General features: G+C 43.5%; 4 protein-coding genes across 4 annotated transcripts; 2 read left to right on the top strand and 2 right to left on the bottom strand.

Annotated features, from left to right (window-relative positions):
- Positions 1-1,817: 1,817 nt before the first annotated feature.
- EAE97_003754 (uncharacterized protein) lies at positions 1,818-2,867 on the bottom strand (the record flags this gene model as incomplete). Its single annotated transcript, XM_038874266.1, has 1 exon — positions 1,818-2,867. The coding sequence occupies one exon, from the start codon at positions 2,865-2,867 to the stop codon at positions 1,818-1,820; it is 1,050 nt and encodes a 349-aa protein (XP_038734875.1).
- A 5,990-nt stretch (positions 2,868-8,857) lies between these two features.
- On the top strand, positions 8,858-9,772 carry EAE97_003753 (uncharacterized protein; the record flags this gene model as incomplete). The annotated part of the gene is made up of 1 exon (XM_038874265.1): positions 8,858-9,772. The coding sequence occupies one exon, from the start codon at positions 8,858-8,860 to the stop codon at positions 9,770-9,772; it is 915 nt and encodes a 304-aa protein (XP_038734874.1).
- A 2,226-nt stretch (positions 9,773-11,998) lies between these two features.
- Positions 11,999-15,097, bottom strand: EAE97_003752 (uncharacterized protein; the record flags this gene model as incomplete). Its single annotated transcript, XM_038874264.1, has 5 exons — positions 11,999-13,993; positions 14,086-14,288; positions 14,345-14,529; positions 14,582-14,754; positions 15,002-15,097. 5 exons carry the CDS (start codon positions 15,095-15,097, stop codon positions 11,999-12,001), a joined length of 2,652 nt encoding a protein of 883 aa, XP_038734873.1.
- Positions 15,098-17,920: 2,823 nt separating this feature from the next.
- Positions 17,921-18,145, top strand: EAE97_003751 (uncharacterized protein; the record flags this gene model as incomplete). The annotated part of the gene is made up of 1 exon (XM_038874263.1): positions 17,921-18,145. One exon carries the CDS (start codon positions 17,921-17,923, stop codon positions 18,143-18,145), a length of 225 nt encoding a protein of 74 aa, XP_038734872.1.
- Positions 18,146-18,430: the final 285 nt, after the last annotated feature.

The raw sequence follows: 18,430 nt of genomic DNA, 5'->3' as shown, positions 1-18,430 counted from the left end.
CCCTCGGATTCGGATTTCCTAAATGAGTAGTAAATTCACTCGTTTATGTGGCTGGGATGGGCGGCGAGAGCGGGTATTGGTTTGGGCATCGCTTCAATGTTCGTAATGCTGACCAATCGGGGTATAGCCCTGTTTCATTACGGATCCAGATGCATTGGGGAGAATCCTTTCGGTTGAAGGCCGGCTGGTTGGGAGAAGGATTTGATAGTGGCTGACATAATTTTGTTCGTGGGAAGAATTTTTGAGTTCGCGAGTGATACGCTGCATTTCATGTGATACTGAACTCACCTCACCTCGTCTGATCAACAGAGCAAAAGATCACAAGCCAAAAATAAGGACTGAATAGATTTCCATGATTTTCATTTTATTTGTATTTTCAGTCTTTTTCTCGGTATCAGGTTCAAGTCCAAGATTACCTACACACAGTAGTGTTCCTTCTCTTTCCATACTTAGTAATCCATGTACTAGCCATGTAACCACCGTTCTCCCATAATCCACATAGCCAGTATGATGGATTCCGTTCCCTTTGTTCCCTTGCCCTGTGCCGAAAAAAAGAAACCTGCATCGATACCTCCATCTAACTCTGTCCGCAGGACGAGAGCGAGTTTTCAGCTTTCTTCCAAACACTACCTTCAAGTTACTATACATCAAGTATAAAAGTATCGGATAGTGTTTAGAAGAGGTAGTAGTGATGAGCTACCATTTGCCCTTCACTCCCTCTTCTACCGAACATCCAAACCCTTACACAAATCCACCCAAATAACCGGCCCACCCCCAACATGTAAGATTCAATCGCCCGACTTGCAGGTATTGATCGATCCGCATTCGAGATAATGAGTCGGTATTGAGTGTATTTCTGAAAGAATGTCTTTTCTGATAAAATAGCTTGATCCAGGCTGTTCGCTTCCAATGCCAACCTCGACTAGCGAGAATTGAGATGGTCGCAGTTTGATGATTTCATCTAAACAATTTGTCCGTTGATTGCTGTCCGCGTAGAGGAAGACTAGTATCTCGTCCATTGGTTTTGTCGATCTGCACAGCAGATGATCTTTTTTATGTCCCCAATTTCTATTTTCGTGAATCCATAAATCATATATATGCCTTGATGTTTGTCCAAGCAAATTCATAAGCATCCATGATTCATAAATTCGTGAACAGAAACTTAAAGGAAATGGACGTAGAAAAAGCCGGTTTCCTTCCCCCCAAAACAAACGTAAGATAATATCTCAAACGTAAAAAGAAAAGACAAAAATCAATGTATCCAGACGCGCCCGTGAAGCCCTGCATTGCTGCGTTATCCTTTTAATAAGGTATTCTCTTTATGATATGAAAATCTTGGAACCCTGCCACTAAATGCTTCAAAATAACCCGCCTTTAGGTCCTGCCATATGCGATGAAAAGGAAAATTGGTTGAACCGGTCTTGCGGTTGTGTAGTGTCGTGTAAAAGCAAATCCGAACTCGCTGCGCTAAAAAAAAAAAAAAATCAAAAAAGCAAAAAAGATAGAAAAAAATGGTATCCTATTATGTATCTGTAATGAAAGGAGATTGTTGTTCTTGCTGATTATTAAGTATGTATGTTCCCAGGATATCTTTTGTTCGCTCGATCGCTGATGAGGATGATAATGAAGATGTAAAAACGCCGTAAGTGCCCTCAGAGGTATCAAATGCCGCTAAAGAAGTTTGCCGATGCCATGTATGTAATGATTGTTGTCGTGTACAGAGGCTTGGAGCCATGGTATTATGTGTGATACTGTCGCCTGCCCTAGACCCCGGAGCGGGTAGTAGGGGTGTTGTTTAACGATCCAGGCCTTGGTTGTCACATCGTTGTAGCGTACTCCTGATATCGGTCCCATCCACCTCCGAATCCACCAAATCCACCATACCCCATACCAATACCGCAATGCTGTTGTGCTAACATGCTTGGTAGAGGAAGTGCTGGAATCGGCGCACTAACTTGTGGTGCGCTGTAGAAGAGTCCGGCTGTGGTGAATGGTTGGCTATAAGATGGTGTAGGGGAAGGCAGTTGAATCTCATTCAAGCCCATACTTGCCCATAAAGATTGAGTGTCGGTTGCAGAGGACATGGAAGATGTCGTACTTGGACTTGAAGGAACCATCCTCCATGGGTCAACAGGAGCTGCGGTTGTTACTGGTATCGTGGGTTGCGACCACCAATTCATGCCAGCTGGGGAGCTAGGCAATAAAGTAGCAGGTCTAACTACATCGACGACCCTTGGTGGTGGGGGAAGTAGAGGAAGGAAAAGGCCCATGATGTTGTTCTTGACTTCATCACTTTTACCGCATAGCAATTCACCAGCGCCATCTTCTTCCAGTCCCTCTAATGCAGAGACATGAGTTCGGTATACGAACTTGTTAATAGCTTGAATGAAGTCTTCGTGCATCTTCTTCACTTGTTGATCCTTCTCTGACCAGTTGTAAGTGTTCGCTGCAATATCTAGGCAGTGAACATCCTTGTGAAACTCGATAAGTGATTCTATCGTATCTGGAGTAAGTTTGTAGGCAACCTCATTTCTTAATACCATATCCACATGAACAACATAAGCTTCGATGTGAATGAGTTGATAGTTGAACATGGCCTCAACTAATGGGTTTGAGTCTTCGCGTCTTTGTTCCGGGGCTTTCGATAGCATCAAAGATCCAAGAGTCCATATAGCTGTTGACGAAGATAGCGTTTCCGTTAAGCATCTTTGGTGCTGGGGTACACTGTTTAGAGGACGCTTTATACGATTTATACGCTTTAAGGTTTGTGTTAACCATGGCTCAACCTTTGAACTTAACACAACATTGACGGATGAAGCTCTTGGAGCAAAGGCAGCTGCCGAAGCAGGTAGTAATTGAGGAGGCATTGGAGTAAGGTTTGACGGAAAGTATGGGAGACGGGGTATGGAGTGATGATACGGATAGATATTCGAGGACAATAGGTCAGGGATATGTAAAGATGCGAGAGCTTGACGTGACGAAGATATGGGAAATGGAAAATCAGCGTGTTGAAATGAAATGAAGATAAATATTTTGGCGGTCCCGAGACAAGGGATCTAGTTTGCGCGCCTTGAATAAATATCGAAAAAGGTACGGACGAATGAGGTCGTGAAGAAGGAAGGGTAAGAAAGAAGAGTCGAAGGGGTATGGTGGGGTTGTTATAAGAGGTCAACGATCAGCTAGTAGTCAAGCGGCGGGATCGGCTCGTAGGGATGAAGTTAGGATGAGGTATGATGAATAGATGGGAAAATCTTGAATTCCCTTAGTGGTAGTACTCGTAAGGTTTAACTATAGACGTAGCCACTTTCTATCCGAAGGCTTGATCCAGTTTGGATAAGATGTGGTGTGGTAAAAGAGGCTAGGAGTAGATACTGGAAGAGGGAAAGTGTAGTAGTAGTCTAGCAGAGGAGAGAGGGTGAGAGTAGTCTTGTATATTGTAGATTACACCAATGCCACCTCCATCCCCCGTCCCCACTCACATCACATCTTTGAAAAAAGTTCCGATGAAATACCTCATTCGTTGGATTTCGTCCGCAAAGATCGAAAGATTACGGGTCGGTGGAAACAAAAGATACTCGAAAGGGGAGGGGGTGCTAACAATAGTGGCAGTAATGCAGCGAATGCAGCAGACAGAAAGACAGACAGATGCAGCAAAAAGCAGTCAAGCAGTGAAGCAGTAGCTGGGGGCAGTGCTGCATTAGAGCATTCGACCTGCATACCACTGAATAGGGTCCCTGGTATTTTTATTTTATGAGCAAAGAAAACGAAGAATAGCTAATGGATGGCCACCTGCACAGTGCACAGTGCACGCTGCACCGCAATGAAGCCCTGTCCAGTTAAGCCCAAGCCCTGGATATTTGCCAATAAAAAGTGACCAAAAGATGACTGATAATGAGTTTTCCACTTATCCACTTTCAGTCACCATTGCAGCTGAAAGTTTAATAATGTACTCCGTAAAAATCTTGCATTTGCATTTTTTTCCTCTCTCAGAGAACTTCCCGGTATCGTGGAGCAGATTCTATTTGATCACTAATGGCCATTGACCATCTCACATTGTCCTAGAGCTCTACATCTGCCACCTCTACCTATGCCTACCTGGGTCGTGGTAGAGGAATATCATACATGCACGGCCGTACCACAGCCCACGAAGCACCGGAGAAAGGCGACGAAATACGATACGATGAATTAGCATCATCATCTTGATTCTGCCGAGGGTGTAACAATGCAATGCAAAATGCAAGACCGGTACAATGAATGGGATGGAAATAATCGGTAATCAAAAGAAGAGCGATGTCCTTGAAGATCCCATCGTATTTGTATGTATTTAGTTTCCGTGGTCTCGTTTTGGATGCCGCTCTCCAAAGTCAATTTGGATTGAATTTTGATCGTAATCGATAGAGTTTTTGACATATGAAGAATAATCATCTCATGGTATATACTAGGAGACTAGCTGAATAGCTGACTGACTAGGTAATTGACATTGACATTCATTGACATTCATTGACATTGACCATGGCACGGAAAAGTATAATCAACCTTGCGATGATGGAAACAGTTTGCACTAGACTCGATCGGGTAAGATACCATCATCTCAGTCATCAATCAGTCATCATAGATAATGATCATACATACCTGTGGACCTACTGAGAGATAGCTGGGCTCGCTGGGCTGGCTGGCTGGTGAACTCCGTCCGTACCAATAACTTCGATGATGAGAAAAGGAAAGTCAATTCACGGAGATTGCAACGACGATACCTCTTCCAACCTTTCTCAAACCTTCCCAATGACCATCTCTCTAATTTCGTATTGTCCTAAAATCTAATATGGCTCCAGCTATCATTTCATGTTATGATGCGTCAAGAGAGTAAAACTAAACCTCCAAGGGCTGGAGATCTCTCACCCACTGCATCATAACTGTGGGTGGATGAATTGGGTTTTCTCTCGGCTCTTACTCACCGGACTTCACAATTTCCAATGCTACCTTACCACTGTTATCGTTGTTATACTCCTCTTTTGCTACGACACCCAGATACTACCTACTTAAGTTAATCAACCCATGTTGGTTGCAATCTGCAGTCGGCCTTATTTTTCCTCCATTTAACCATATCGCCAATATCATCTGGCCTCAACTTCGGCCGGCGATGAAAAGATGACTTGCATCAAGCCCAAACCTGCACCTCCACACAGTACAGCACAGCACAATGCATACGCATATTCAGCGCATACAGAAAGGCAGAAAAGTGGTAATGCTGAGGTTGCGTCAACAATGTGAAACATCATACAGGTTTTCACAGTGATTCTGTTCAAGACAAAGTTTGTTCTAATCTCATACATCTCCATAATCTACATAGGTATTGGAGATTAAGAGACCTCTCTGAAGCCTCACGACGGCTATGGATCTTCCAGTCTGAGACTGGAGGCACGAACGACCGGATATTGAACCTATTTCATCGATAATCTACCCAGTTACACACCAAAATTGGAATCTCCTGCATGAATAGATTTCGAAGTTCCAGAACTCTCCTGAGTCCTAACATGATGTTTTCCTCTTCGTGCGAGCCCTAGGCCATGTACAAAGTCAAACAAATTAAGCAGCGAGCGACACCACTCTTCCGGGGTACGACGGACGAAACATTTCCTAGAGGTGGACTGTGGATGGTAAAAACTCTGACAATTTTCTACTAGACTGAGTCGTCGTCGATGGATCTGAGCCTGTAGATGGCATTTATCACAAAAGCCCATCCCAGTTGCGAAAAGTAGCGTCGCTGTCAAAAGCTCGTTTCTGGGCTCTGATTCGCACAAACCAACTTTCGAGCCGGTGCAATCCTGCCAACCAAAACCGTGTAAACTTGCCGTTCCACCAGTCATGCAGTTACAACAATATCGCTCTTGGGGAAGTAATAATAAATCAGAGTATTCGTTGAAGGTCATCATTCCTTCACGCACAGGTAAAGGGAGCACATCATGGTGGGTGTGTAGATATGCACAGGAACAGGTTCCTGCGATGCAAATTCAGGGTCTATACTGGCAATGACCCTCACAGCATGAACCTCTTAGAGAAGCACAGTCGTTGAACAAATCTCGGTGTACGCGTTTTAAGCTATACGATAGGATGTAACGAAGTGTGGCGACGTTACAATGGAACCATCTGCGTTTTTTCCACATGATTTTTCCGAACATTTGGGCTGGTATTTCTATAATTAGACTTAATACTTCATAGACAGGTAGGTAAATGGGTAAATAGACTGCCGAATTGGTAATAAAATCTGTTAACAGCTTTTTTTTTAAATAAATAAAAAGTTGATTTATGATGTATAAAAAAAATATTGATTTGCACCGCCACGAGAGATGTTCAACTGTCTCGACTGTCTCCCCTCCTTCTCGCCGCTTTTGAGTGATAGTCAACGGGCATGCCCGAGCAGGGCTCTCTAGTCTCTACCTATATTACTGAGCCATTATAAACTAAAGCTTGCCTAACTATTGCGGGCTTAGGGCTTTGCATCCGGCATTAATGAACTTGCCGTCGTGGGTAGGCACGACTCAGAAATATCCCAGAACTGGCACTCTTGCACTACTGTACAACCGTCTCGACATCGTACACCAATTAATTCATGACTTATCAAGCCTCGGATCCATTACAAGCCGACTAGGTAGGTAGGTATACATCATTGATCGAAAGGTAGGTAGGTACGCCGCAACGGTATCAATACTACTGGGTAATGTAATTCACGAGATCAAATGTCAAAATCCTTCATTCTCGTGACTTCAATTCGATTTCACCGTCGGAAGATATTTCAATGGCGGAGAATCTATGGAGGACATGATCACAAGGACACAAACTTTGCTGAAACTCTTCCCGCAATTGAGTACTGTATCTTACGGTGAGCGATATTCCCAGTTTTCCAACCTATTATATGCATTCACCATCTGTCCTTGGCCGCATCGAAGCGCTTTTGAGGATGTCAGTGTCTATCTTGCTGCCCGAGAAACCTCACGATACGTAACAAGGGATGCCATCAGGTAAGGGTAACATCAACAGGTGACTCTACATGCGCGCTTAGATACTTGTACCTTATGGTATGGGAAAGAGGGTACAAACGCAGTGTGACGCATGACATCGGCTTTCCATTTTCTGGTATTCGGAAAAGCACGTTGCGGATTCGTCCAGAAGATATTTCATTCGGATCGCCGTTACCATTTGGCGCCGTGCCCTGTCCTTTTTGTCTCTCACCACGCTTTATCCACATGAGATCTATCATATCATCCGAGGGTTTGCATAGCTAGAACTGCCGTTTCCATACAAATCGCACGTAGGGCACCTAATTGTTTAAGATTTCATGGCATAAATGTGACGGCCCTGTTTGTTAGCCCCATCAATAGATATCCATCAGAAATCCTTGAATGTATCAGGCTTCTAAATGTGTTTCTAAATGTAACACAGCCATATTGATGACCACAATACCATGAAGTATTCAATGGCTTCGGGATTGGCGATGCGGTTATCAGATCAAGAATCAAGATCCCAAACGCACTCAGTATCTTAGTCAGTAGATCACTACGAATATGCCACCCATGGACCCCGATAGACCAAAGATGCCTGCCTGTGCGAGGAGAATTATAAGTTTAACGCGATCAACGTGGCATAAGTAGGTATCCTGGAACAGCTGAACACAAGGCGGAATATCTGCAATGTTTCTCTATTTCCTAGACAGACATTGCCAGCGAGAGGGGCGAATATCTTTAGTTGGAGGGCAATGCGCATAAAGCCGTTCGTAATCGCGAGTCGGGAACAGACAATTTTCATCACGGACGACAGGTTGAACGATGCTCGACACAAGCCGTTGTGGCAGTGCAACACCACGTCAATCCATGGATACTTTTGGATTGTCATTCTCGAATCATTCTCGAAAAATTAAATGGTTTACTTGATTAAGCCTCGGTGTTTTTTGTCTGTTTGTATGGATAGGTATCATTGCTTAATGAATATCGCCACGATAGTTGTTGAGGTTGACGACGCTTTAAAGGATGGTATGAGTATGGGTATGGATATGGTAATGGTACAGTATCTTGATATCTGGGTAGTAGGAGGTTTCCATGGATGCACTTGTCATACTGTGTTGTACCTCGTATTGACTAATTGTGGGGAGGGATATGCCTTCCTTCTTCCTTCCTTTGCAAGTTTGCGAATTTGATCCTACAAGACGCCTCCCAACAATATTGACGACGACGTCCCCATTTCCAAGACCCGAGTAACGATGTGCATATCCAAATATTTGGCCCAACTGCAACTGGTCACGAGATAAATTGTTCAAGTGATCATTTCGTGACCCAAACTTCAGCTGAAACCCTTGCTGCAGCCATCCTTCAGCATCTCGTGCTTGATTTCTCAATGTGGAATCTGTATGTCAGCTTCGCAATCGGTTGAAAGCGGGGTTGCATTATTTTTATCTTTCTCTTTATGGTAATGCGACTTTGATAAGAAATCCTTGGATTACCTAGGACAGGTAGCCTTATTCTTCTTCTCCTGTCCGTCTTGCTCTTTTGAACCAATAAGGTTGATTCTTCTATCTGCGTGGAACGGTGAATGGAGATGTAGTGGGCACGGAACATGTGCCCAAATTAATACCCCTCATTCGTGAATAACTTACCTTTTTGTTCGTGAGCACCTTCCATGATCAGATTCAAATCATCCCAGTATCAATATTATATGCGGAACAAGGGCAAGACACAGTACCTTGCATTCACATCAGGACATCATCTCATCTCATCTTATCTTATCATACCAAATATCATCCAATCAGCCACGAGAAATTTTTACAATAGTGTGGTGATAGGTGATACAAAAATCATCAGCGACCATGGAACGCGTCCGTAGACTCTCCGGAGCCTTCCTCCATGCCGTCGGCAATGTCTTCTCCGAAGCTCACCCCTTCACCGATGTCTCTCTCACTCCCGCTCAAGCCGATGCTCTCATCAAATATCAACGACGTCTTCCGCATCCCATGTATCTCGGCGAGCGAGCTTTTATGGTGACCGACATTGTCGATATGGAAAGTTCCAGTGTGAAGATCCAGAAAGCTCTTATCCAACACGGTATCATATTGGAAGCACCCGCTACTCTTGAACCTGGGATGTTGGCCCCGAGACATAGCATGGAAGATGAGTATCCGGTCAAAACGGCCGCGATTACCAAGAACTTCCCACATCAGCTTGCTTCTACTAGTCTTTCGATTAGTGGTCAGAAATTGGTCGTTGCACTCTTGTGTTTTTGGTTTGAGGAATGGAAGAGGTATTGTCGATTGGAACGGGAGGAAAAAGATCTCAAAGAACAGATTGAGGTCGCGAGACGAGTAGATAATACACGGGCGATAGGTTTCTTCTCTTTGGAGTTAGATAAGATATCGAGGAAGAAAAGAATGTTGTGGAGTGAGAGAGAGGAGAATAGGGAAGTAGTGGGGAGCTCAAGTAGTGTGTCTGGCCCTAGTGAAACGAGGGCTCGTGGGGAGGGCCTCGCTGGAAATGCAAGTGAAGATCAGTTGCCGAGTTATGGGGATTCGATGATGCATGGTGTTACAATTCAGCTTGATACCGGAGGAGCGGCGAGATGTTTGAGTAGTGGTGGATTGGATGAATTACCTAGTTATGGTGATTTGACTACGCAAAGTCGCACTACTAGCAATGATGGAGTCGAGGGGCCTTCCAGCAGTAGTGCAGTTGATGAGTCGCCAAGTACTGATGTCGCTAATCAGCCATCCAAATATCAGAATTCATGAAGATGAGAATTAAGGAGTCGTTGGGAGATGGATTTGGATGCAAGCAAGGGTTGACATGCTTGATTATAATTTATATTTGTACGCGCCTGGAAGGCATCACTTTAGCATCGGAGTCGGAAGAAACATTGTTTATTGATATCGTGGGAATATGAGGATAGAGTCAAGACTACAATAGGAGTCGGAAACGGACAAATGTTCTAGCGACCGAGTATAGGAATATGGAGAGGAACACTGGAGTGTATGCTGCAGATGGTTTTTGTTTTTCGTGTCATTTTTCAATCTTGATTTTCTTGCCAAAAGATCACTTCTTCTTCTTGTACTTGTGTAGCTTTAATTCTAATTATTTATCTTTGGAAAACACGAAATGATAGCTCTACTTACTTGAGCGCGTCAATGATATAGATAAAGTTCAAGAAGACGTATTTAGGATCCAATCCTCAACAAGATGTAATCTCATATCAGACTGTTTCGGTCTTAAATGATTATGATCTCTTCTTCATTTTACTCTGTAGTGTATATGTATACAATCTGTCAATCAATACAATATCTACGGATGCATGGAGATACTACCGTAGTATTATCAAGATCAAGATTAATCATCCAGTAGTAAATAAACAGATTGCAGATTACAGATATCAGTACAAGTAATGAACATATCTAGTACCTGGTGTGTGTGTATTTATCAACAAACGCCTTGATATTCATCAGATCACACTGTCTAATTCTCAGTTCTTGGTATCGATAATCTTATTTGGGGGGGGAGGGGGGTGAGTGAGGATTCTCGAATTTTTGTACAGAGATGTGATGTGTTTTGAATCTTGATGGTAGATAAATAGAAATGTAGTTGTCGATGTGAAGTATTGAATAGATTGGTGTCGGTTCTGTGTATGATATACTGTTCCTATGGTATATGAGGGATAGGTATTCGGATTTGAGTTTCTTGTGGGAAATCAGTGGGTTTTGATTATGTTTGAGATGATTGAGATATACTCTCTGACGTTCTCACTCACTCCGGAACTCAAGCCACGACTCCTTATTCAACAATCACACCTCTCATATATTCAAACCTCAAACACACATAACTATCCCATCCCATCACTTCTATCCCTTCTAATCTATTTCCGCAACAAATTCCACAGACTCTAGACTCTTGACCGCGCAAAAATAAACAAGAACTGAGATGAATCCAGAGATTTTGAAATCCTCACTTGTAGGATCGAGGTATCGCTTTGTTAGGGAGCCTTCTTTCCTCGTAGATTCTTGCTAAAGAGAGAATATCTATACTATTCTTCAAGAAAATTATCGGTGTTCATTTCCGTCTACCTGTGTTTTTGACTATCAGATATGAAGTTGTACTCCCCTCCGATTTCCTCCCCTTTCCTTTCCTTTCCTTCTTCTCCTGCTACGAGCTTCACACAGTCAGTGAAATACAACTTCTCATCCCTCCCTCCCAGAAGAACTCAACCACCAGTCATTATTTCCATCATTATTCCTCTCCTTCTCTCCTTCTCTCTCCTTCTCTCCCTCTCTCTCCCTCTCCCCCTCTCCCCCTCTCCCCCTCTCCCCCTCTCCCCCTCCTTCCTCCCCAATCTCTCCACAACAAACCTCCCCCAACTCTCAAAGCTCCAAAGCCCCAAAGCCCCAAACTCCACTCTCCACTCTCCACCCTCCACCCTTCAAACTCACAACCTCTACAACAAAAACCAAATCCCAAATCCATATATACAAAAGAAATAAATCACTCGCAAGATTTCCACTCGACATCTCCTGTTTACCTTACCTTACCTTGCCTACCAAACACCTACCTCTTCTTATTATACTTAACTACACAAAAAACGCCGCGACGAGTTAACAACTTCACATAGCGTTGCATATTCATTTGCGAGTTCCATTGCACTCATCTACCGATATGTTATCTGACATGCATGTATATCACGACTCGATTCTCTACATTCATCTATACCAAACGCCAACCGATAAATACCTAGGTCACCAACTATATTCATTTTCATAAATGCACAATTTTTGTTATCACTTTCGTAAAACCACAAAGCCATCTCAATATATATATCCATGTCATATGTATCATTTCATAACTTCATAAAAATATGTACGTAACCATACCCAAAAGGCCATTCTGCCATTTGTTTTCCACACCCCGTCATTATGTGTTAAATCTGGTTCATCATGACCCACTCTATCCCACCCTATTCATTCACCCCCCTCTTAAGCCAAATCTTGACTCAATGGTAAGTTTCTCGAACTGGAACCAACATAAACTGTCTTAGTGTAGTTACTAATGAACCAGTTTTGCGCGACTGTATCCCAGTTGCTCAAGTCTCTTCTAGTCAAATCAGCAGTGAAAGTAGTAGTGTTTCCTGCAGGGATGGAAAGTCTTTCGAACCCTCTCAATACGATAAGAGGGTCATTTGGTCCACCGAGTTTAACATAGAGTTGGGGAACTTCTTCACCGTCGACTTCACCAGAGTTTTGGATCTGTGCAGTAACGGTGTAGAGAACATCGTAAAGTGCTGGGTTACCTCCCGGTGCACCACCCGCTGCGAGGATAGGTTGAGCAGATCCATCAAGTGCCTTTGGTGGGAGGAATTCGGAGGCATTTTGTCCATACTTTGGATCCGCAGATGCGGCGGCGGCATCGCTGGTGTTAAGGTATGGATAAATGTATTGATAGACATATGGGAATGAACCGTTGGGGAAGATGTAATCATTGAGGTCTGTAGAGAAGTTTCCGAAAGATGGAGCAGCTTGAGTCAATCCAGATGATGGAGTATAGGTGCTGCTTGCATTGGCATTCTTGGTAACAGTAAGACCAGAGTAGTTGAATGTGGTGTATGAGAGACCAAAACCAAACTCATAGATTGGTTCGATGCCTTGAGCATCAAAAGCACGATAATCAATGAAGTTGCCTTCGGTGAAGTCGAGCTGTGGTGCAGCCTCGCCGTTGTTTGGCTCGTAGAGAATATCGGTACCATAACTTTCTCTGGTTGGTCCCCATGTGAATGGTGTACGGGCAGCAGGGTTAACCTTTCCATATAGAACATCAGTGATACTGTTTCCACTTTCTTGTCCTGGTACACCAGCCCACAAGATTGCAGTGATGTTCTCGTTGTCGTACCAATCACCAACCAAAGTAGGTCCGGTGGAGTGGATAACGACGATGGTGTTGTTGCAAAGAGCAGAGACGTTCTTAATCAATTCATCACCAGAGTTCCAAAGAGTAAGGTTGTTGCGGTCACCAATGTTTCCATCAACACTGATATAGCCCTCTCCGGAGTTGGCGTTGACGAAAACAATGGCGGTGACTTCTTGACTGACAAGTGCTTCAATTTGGTATGTAGCATAGTTATCCAAGATGCTCTGGTAAACAGTGCCATCAGCAATGGCTTGGTTTTGAAGAGCAGTGTCTGGAGTGACAAGGTAAGGGAAATTGGCAGAACCAGAACCCCAAGCCATGCCAAGGGTACCGTTATCGCAACCTCTGTCAGAACATCCGTTAGGTCCGTAAGGGCTTGGGCCAGCATCCTCTCCAATGACAGCGAGGGATTTGGGCTTTGAAAGAGGAAGTGCGTTCTTGGTGTTCTTCAAGAGAACTGTTGATCGAGCTCCAATATCTCTGATCAACTTTGCATGGTCTCCTCTAACATCGACGTGCCAGTTAATTTGTTGAACATCCTTTCCAGCTGCATAGTGGAGTGGTCCGTATGTATCGAGAGTCCATGAAGAGAAGTTAATTTCTGGCTCGTCAAGTGTTAAGCCAACCTTGAAATAAGCAGCCATAATCCTCATTGCCATGTCGTCAATTCTCCATTCTGGGACGGTTCCGTTGATGACTGCTAATGTGAGGTTGGTTCCCCAGAAACTTTCTCCACTGTTGAAGAGGGTATCACCAGGCATGGTCATGTCCAACCCAGCTACAGCGGAAGCTGCTCCGGTGTGTTGAGCTTGCCAATCAGTCATGACGAAACCTTGGAATCCGAGCTCATCCTTCAACAAGTTGTTGAGCATCTTGGAGTTTTGACAAGCATAGGAGTTGTTGACTTGATTGTAAGAACACATAATGGAACCAACACCCGCGCGAACTGCGTCTGCGAATGGCCAGAGGTATGTCTCGTGCATGGTTACATCGTCAATGTTGGATGAACTGGATTCAGTAATGTTGGAGCCGAAGCCTTGCGATTCACCAGACTGACGGAAATGTTCCTAGATAATTGTAAGTTATCGAAGTAGTGGTGGGTTATGGGGGAATCAAAGTATTCTGCATATTGATACTTGGAAATTAAAAAATTACATACCTGTTCGTTACCGATAAAATGCTTAGCACAAGCAATGATACCGGCGTCCTGAATACCTTTGATGGTCTCAGCAATTCCAATACCTGTCAAGACAGGATCTGGACTAAATCCTTCCCAGTTACGTCCACCTTGTGGAGCACGACCAAGAGGACCAGCAACTGGACCGAGTTGTACAGTAACACCCTTTGCTTTATGTTCTTGGCCTATAACATTAATTAGTCAGGGAAATAAAAACCAATCGGAGAAAATCAAAACACACCCATAGCATAGCCTCGAGCATACATCAAACCACGATCGAAAGTGGCAGCAACAGATTGACCACTCGAGAATACCGAGTTAAAATCGGTATCACGAACACCAACTGGAGAATCTTGCATACACATCGATCGGAGACCGAGACGAGGAACTGATCCTGCTTGACCAACACATTGTTCCCCTTTCCATCTGAATGATCATTAGTTAAAAAATCACCAATGTAAATCTCAACAAAACTTACCCAACACCAGTAGTCAAATTAACCTTTTCCAACAACGTGAGCTGGGAAACAAAATCCTTAGCCTTCACATAAGCATCTTCCCACCCGCCGGTATTTGGGTTCATCCATGGTGAAGGATAAAATGGGTCACTGGTTTGACCGAACACAGCACCGGGATATGTAGAATTTGACGGCTTTGTGCCAAGAGTTAGCAATCTTCTATCTCCGGTGATGATACCCGACAGAACAAGAACGAGATCTAATAAACTCTTCATGGTGATGTTGTGATGATGCGGTTGTAAATTATAAAATGATTGTAATCATGAAGAGCGGGAATCCAAAAGAACGAGCGGTTTGGCATTCCTTGCATTGAGAGAAATATGGTGTGTGGAAGAAAGGGTAGATAGATGGGAAGGGTAAAAGGGAATCGGGGTTACACACTTGACGAGATTGTTTGGTACCGCGATGCAAAGTACTTTCTTGTTGACTGGGAGAGGCTGCGGCCAGTAACCCAGCAACCACGAGTGAATATCTCATTTTGAGGAAAGAGCCACCACCAATTGAATGGTGATTGGATTAAAATTAAGAGTAATTGAGGAACAAGTAAGTACAGTCTCAAATGAATTGAGATGATTGAATGTACTGATCTCAGAGTGAGTAAAAAGAAAGATCGTGGGATGGTCAGATACTTTATATACCAAGGGGACTAGGTAGCTGATAATAAGGTTGGGAGGTATGTGTGTGTGTATGCGTGTGTATGTGTGTGTATGTGTGTCTGTGGAGTCTACACGTTCCCACCTTCTCTTAGATCTTGATTCTTGAGTCTTGAGTCTTGAGTCTTGAGTCTTGACCTTGAGTCTTGAGTCTTGACCTTGAGTCTTGAGTCTTGACCTTGAGTCTTGAGTCTTGACCTTGAGACCCATCGATGATTGATTGATAATCCAAAGATGGGGTCTCATACGTACGGAGCGAGTACGAAACCATACATACTAGGTAGTAGGTACATATCGATGAGTACCTAGGTAGGTATGAATAGCTAGCTTGTCTTGTTTCCCATTCCCTAGGGAGGTACCAGGTAGATCTTGCAAAAGAAATATTGAGCTTCCCTCTTCCCCAGTATATCGGCAAAGCAGAGTAAAGTTAAAAATGTTAGGTCCCTTGTTGAATTTAGCATAGTGGCTCGAGTGGTAGACTATCAGACGATGTGCATGAAGTTTGGCTCTCCAATGGATATTAGTTGGATGAAAGAGGTGAAAGATCTTCATGAGAAATAAAGTTCCTGAAGACCTTTTGATATTTAGAGTGACATGTTGGGTCGATATGTACGAGCTTATTACCTAGTCAGTTCCGAGTATGCAAGTGTGTATATCATATCAAATTATATCAGTCGTATCGCGTCTTGTATGGAAGTTTAAGGTTAAAGGCATATTTGGTAATTAGTGTTGATATATATCGTTTGAACTCTTTCATAGTATCACATCTCCATTATTGTTGTTGTTGTTGTTGTTGGTGGTGGTGTTAGTGGTGTTTTGCTACACCAAAATAAAACGGCGAAGATTACAGACACAATTGAACAAACGTCATTTCCAAGCTGACATGCATCAACGATGATGATGATGATGATGGTGGTGGTGATGATAATATGACAAGCATGGATGAAGGATCATTAGACATTAATTGGCAAAGATTGAACTTCCAAGAGCTTAGCTTACCCGGCAATTTCTATCCGCTCATATGAGAGTGAGAGTGAGACATCTGGACAAATGGTGAACTCTTTTGTATTCTCAGATATCGATCGCTTTGATGTCCTTTATCATCAATCACATCATATGTCTCTCTCGTACACTCTCGTTCTCTCTCTCTCTCTCTCTCTCTCTCTCTCTCTCTCTCTCTCTCTCTCTCTCTCTCTCTCTCTCTCTCTCTCTCTCTCTCTCTCTCTCTCACACACACACAAACTCTCTCAAAGTCTCTTGTTCCTATCCATGCATCTATCTCATAGATCAGACTCCATCAATTCAATTGCTAATGCTACAGCTGTACCTACCCCCGCCATGCATGTTGACCTCCGCAAACCCCACAAACTTCAAAAAATGTGGTGACCCGCGCGGACCCACATAATATCCATAGACCCATACTCCATAATCGGATTTTCCTCGGAACTTGGGGAAAAGGCGGGGAATTGATTAGACACATATTACTTGATACCGTACGTGGGATTTATTTTGCCTGTCAAGTGATGATCGAATCATGAATACTCCACTTCTGAATGCAAATTGACTTTCGTTTTTTCTTCTTTTTGGGTCTCCTTGTTATCTTGGGAAGAGAAAGAGTTGGCCTTCACGAGGTGGCTCCGTTGTATTTAAAATTGGAATGGGATGAATGAATGAATGAATGATAGAATAGATGGGATCATGTCTGAAGGAATACCAGGGACATCGTTGAATGAGTCTGTTAGGTGGGAATAGGCAAGGCAATTCGAGATGATGGGAATGTCTAATCATCACCATCATCACCATCATCACCATCATCACCATCATCACCATCATCACCATCATCACCATCATCACCATCATCACCACCATCACCACCATCACCATATCACAATTTCGGACAAAGACCCAGTTAGATCAACAGGGACACTTGAAAGAAGTTCTAGAATCTGCGGTTGATCATCGGTTCACCCCCATTTTCCATCAACCAAAACCCTCCGCAAGACAAACAACTCACTCGCAAAAAAAGTTTTCCAAGTTACGACCAACACCATCCAAGAATGGAACTTCCGATCGGCAATATCTCACATGTCCACTAAGAGTCTAGGAACGACATTTCCGCCCCGCCTTCCTATCCTTTTTTTCTTTCTCTTTCTTCGCCATCCCATCTCTAGCCAAGCTTTCCAAGCTTTCCCCGAACCTGTCCAGCCACAAATTCATGGATCGAGCCGTATGTCAAACAGTAATAGTACTAGAAAGTCCCTACGTAGCACAGGTTTGGAAGCCTCGCAACCATCTACCCCGATATCCGACCCCGCCGTTCACACTTCCCTAGACTACACGCTACTTCCTATCCTTACCAATTTATCAATTTAAACCACTATATATCTCATCGGACCGATTACTTTGAAATCCATATCTCCTTTTCTCCTCTTCTCCATCATTTTTCCCCGTGGGCCATTGCAAGCGTCGGAGTTCTCAAATAAGAAGGCTTTCCGAACAACCAACAGTAGTACTCTTTACCAATAAACTAGGAACCTCCAGGTTTTCTCCCTGCTCCCCGTAGGAATATGGCTAATCTTCGAAATTGGCGCATATGTACAATGGGGCCCGACTCTTATTGCAACTGTATCTGCATACAGATTAATACATGGCAACCCAGCATTCGATCGATACGTGCTTTCTCCCATTCCACGGACAACGCAACCAAGCGACTCGGGTACGTAGCTTGGAAGAAGATACTCCCGGTTATTCCGATGGTGGCCACGATGGATCTCTAGAGAGGGCTTACTGTTTAATGGCGGTAACTATTTTGATCATGAGGGTTGTGAATATGAGGAATCTTACTGTTCAACCCGGAATCTTCGGATGTTAGGACACATACTTAGTGGTATACGGTACTTGAATTATCACTGAAAGTTAGTAGTCGAGCTTTGCAAGCCGTCTTCCACTTCACCATCTTATTCTTCTCCAATCCCTTGACTAGGTCAGGGGTATGCGATTATCGGAGATGCTGTGCCAATCCAAATATCAAACTGGCCTCGGGACATGTATTGATGATGGTTTTCAATGTTCTGAACTACAACTCAACAAATCGATACTTTCAATCTTTGGAAGCGGCACAAACATCCAGCTTGAATTGAGAACTCATTTCAAAGGC

The sequence above is a fragment of the Botrytis byssoidea genome (assembly GCF_014898295.1).
Source record: "Botrytis byssoidea strain MUCL 94 chromosome Unknown BBYS_006, whole genome shotgun sequence".
In the NCBI taxonomy this organism is placed as follows: Eukaryota; Fungi; Ascomycota; class Leotiomycetes; order Helotiales; family Sclerotiniaceae; genus Botrytis; species Botrytis byssoidea.
This window is presented reverse-complemented; position numbering and strand designations above follow the sequence as displayed.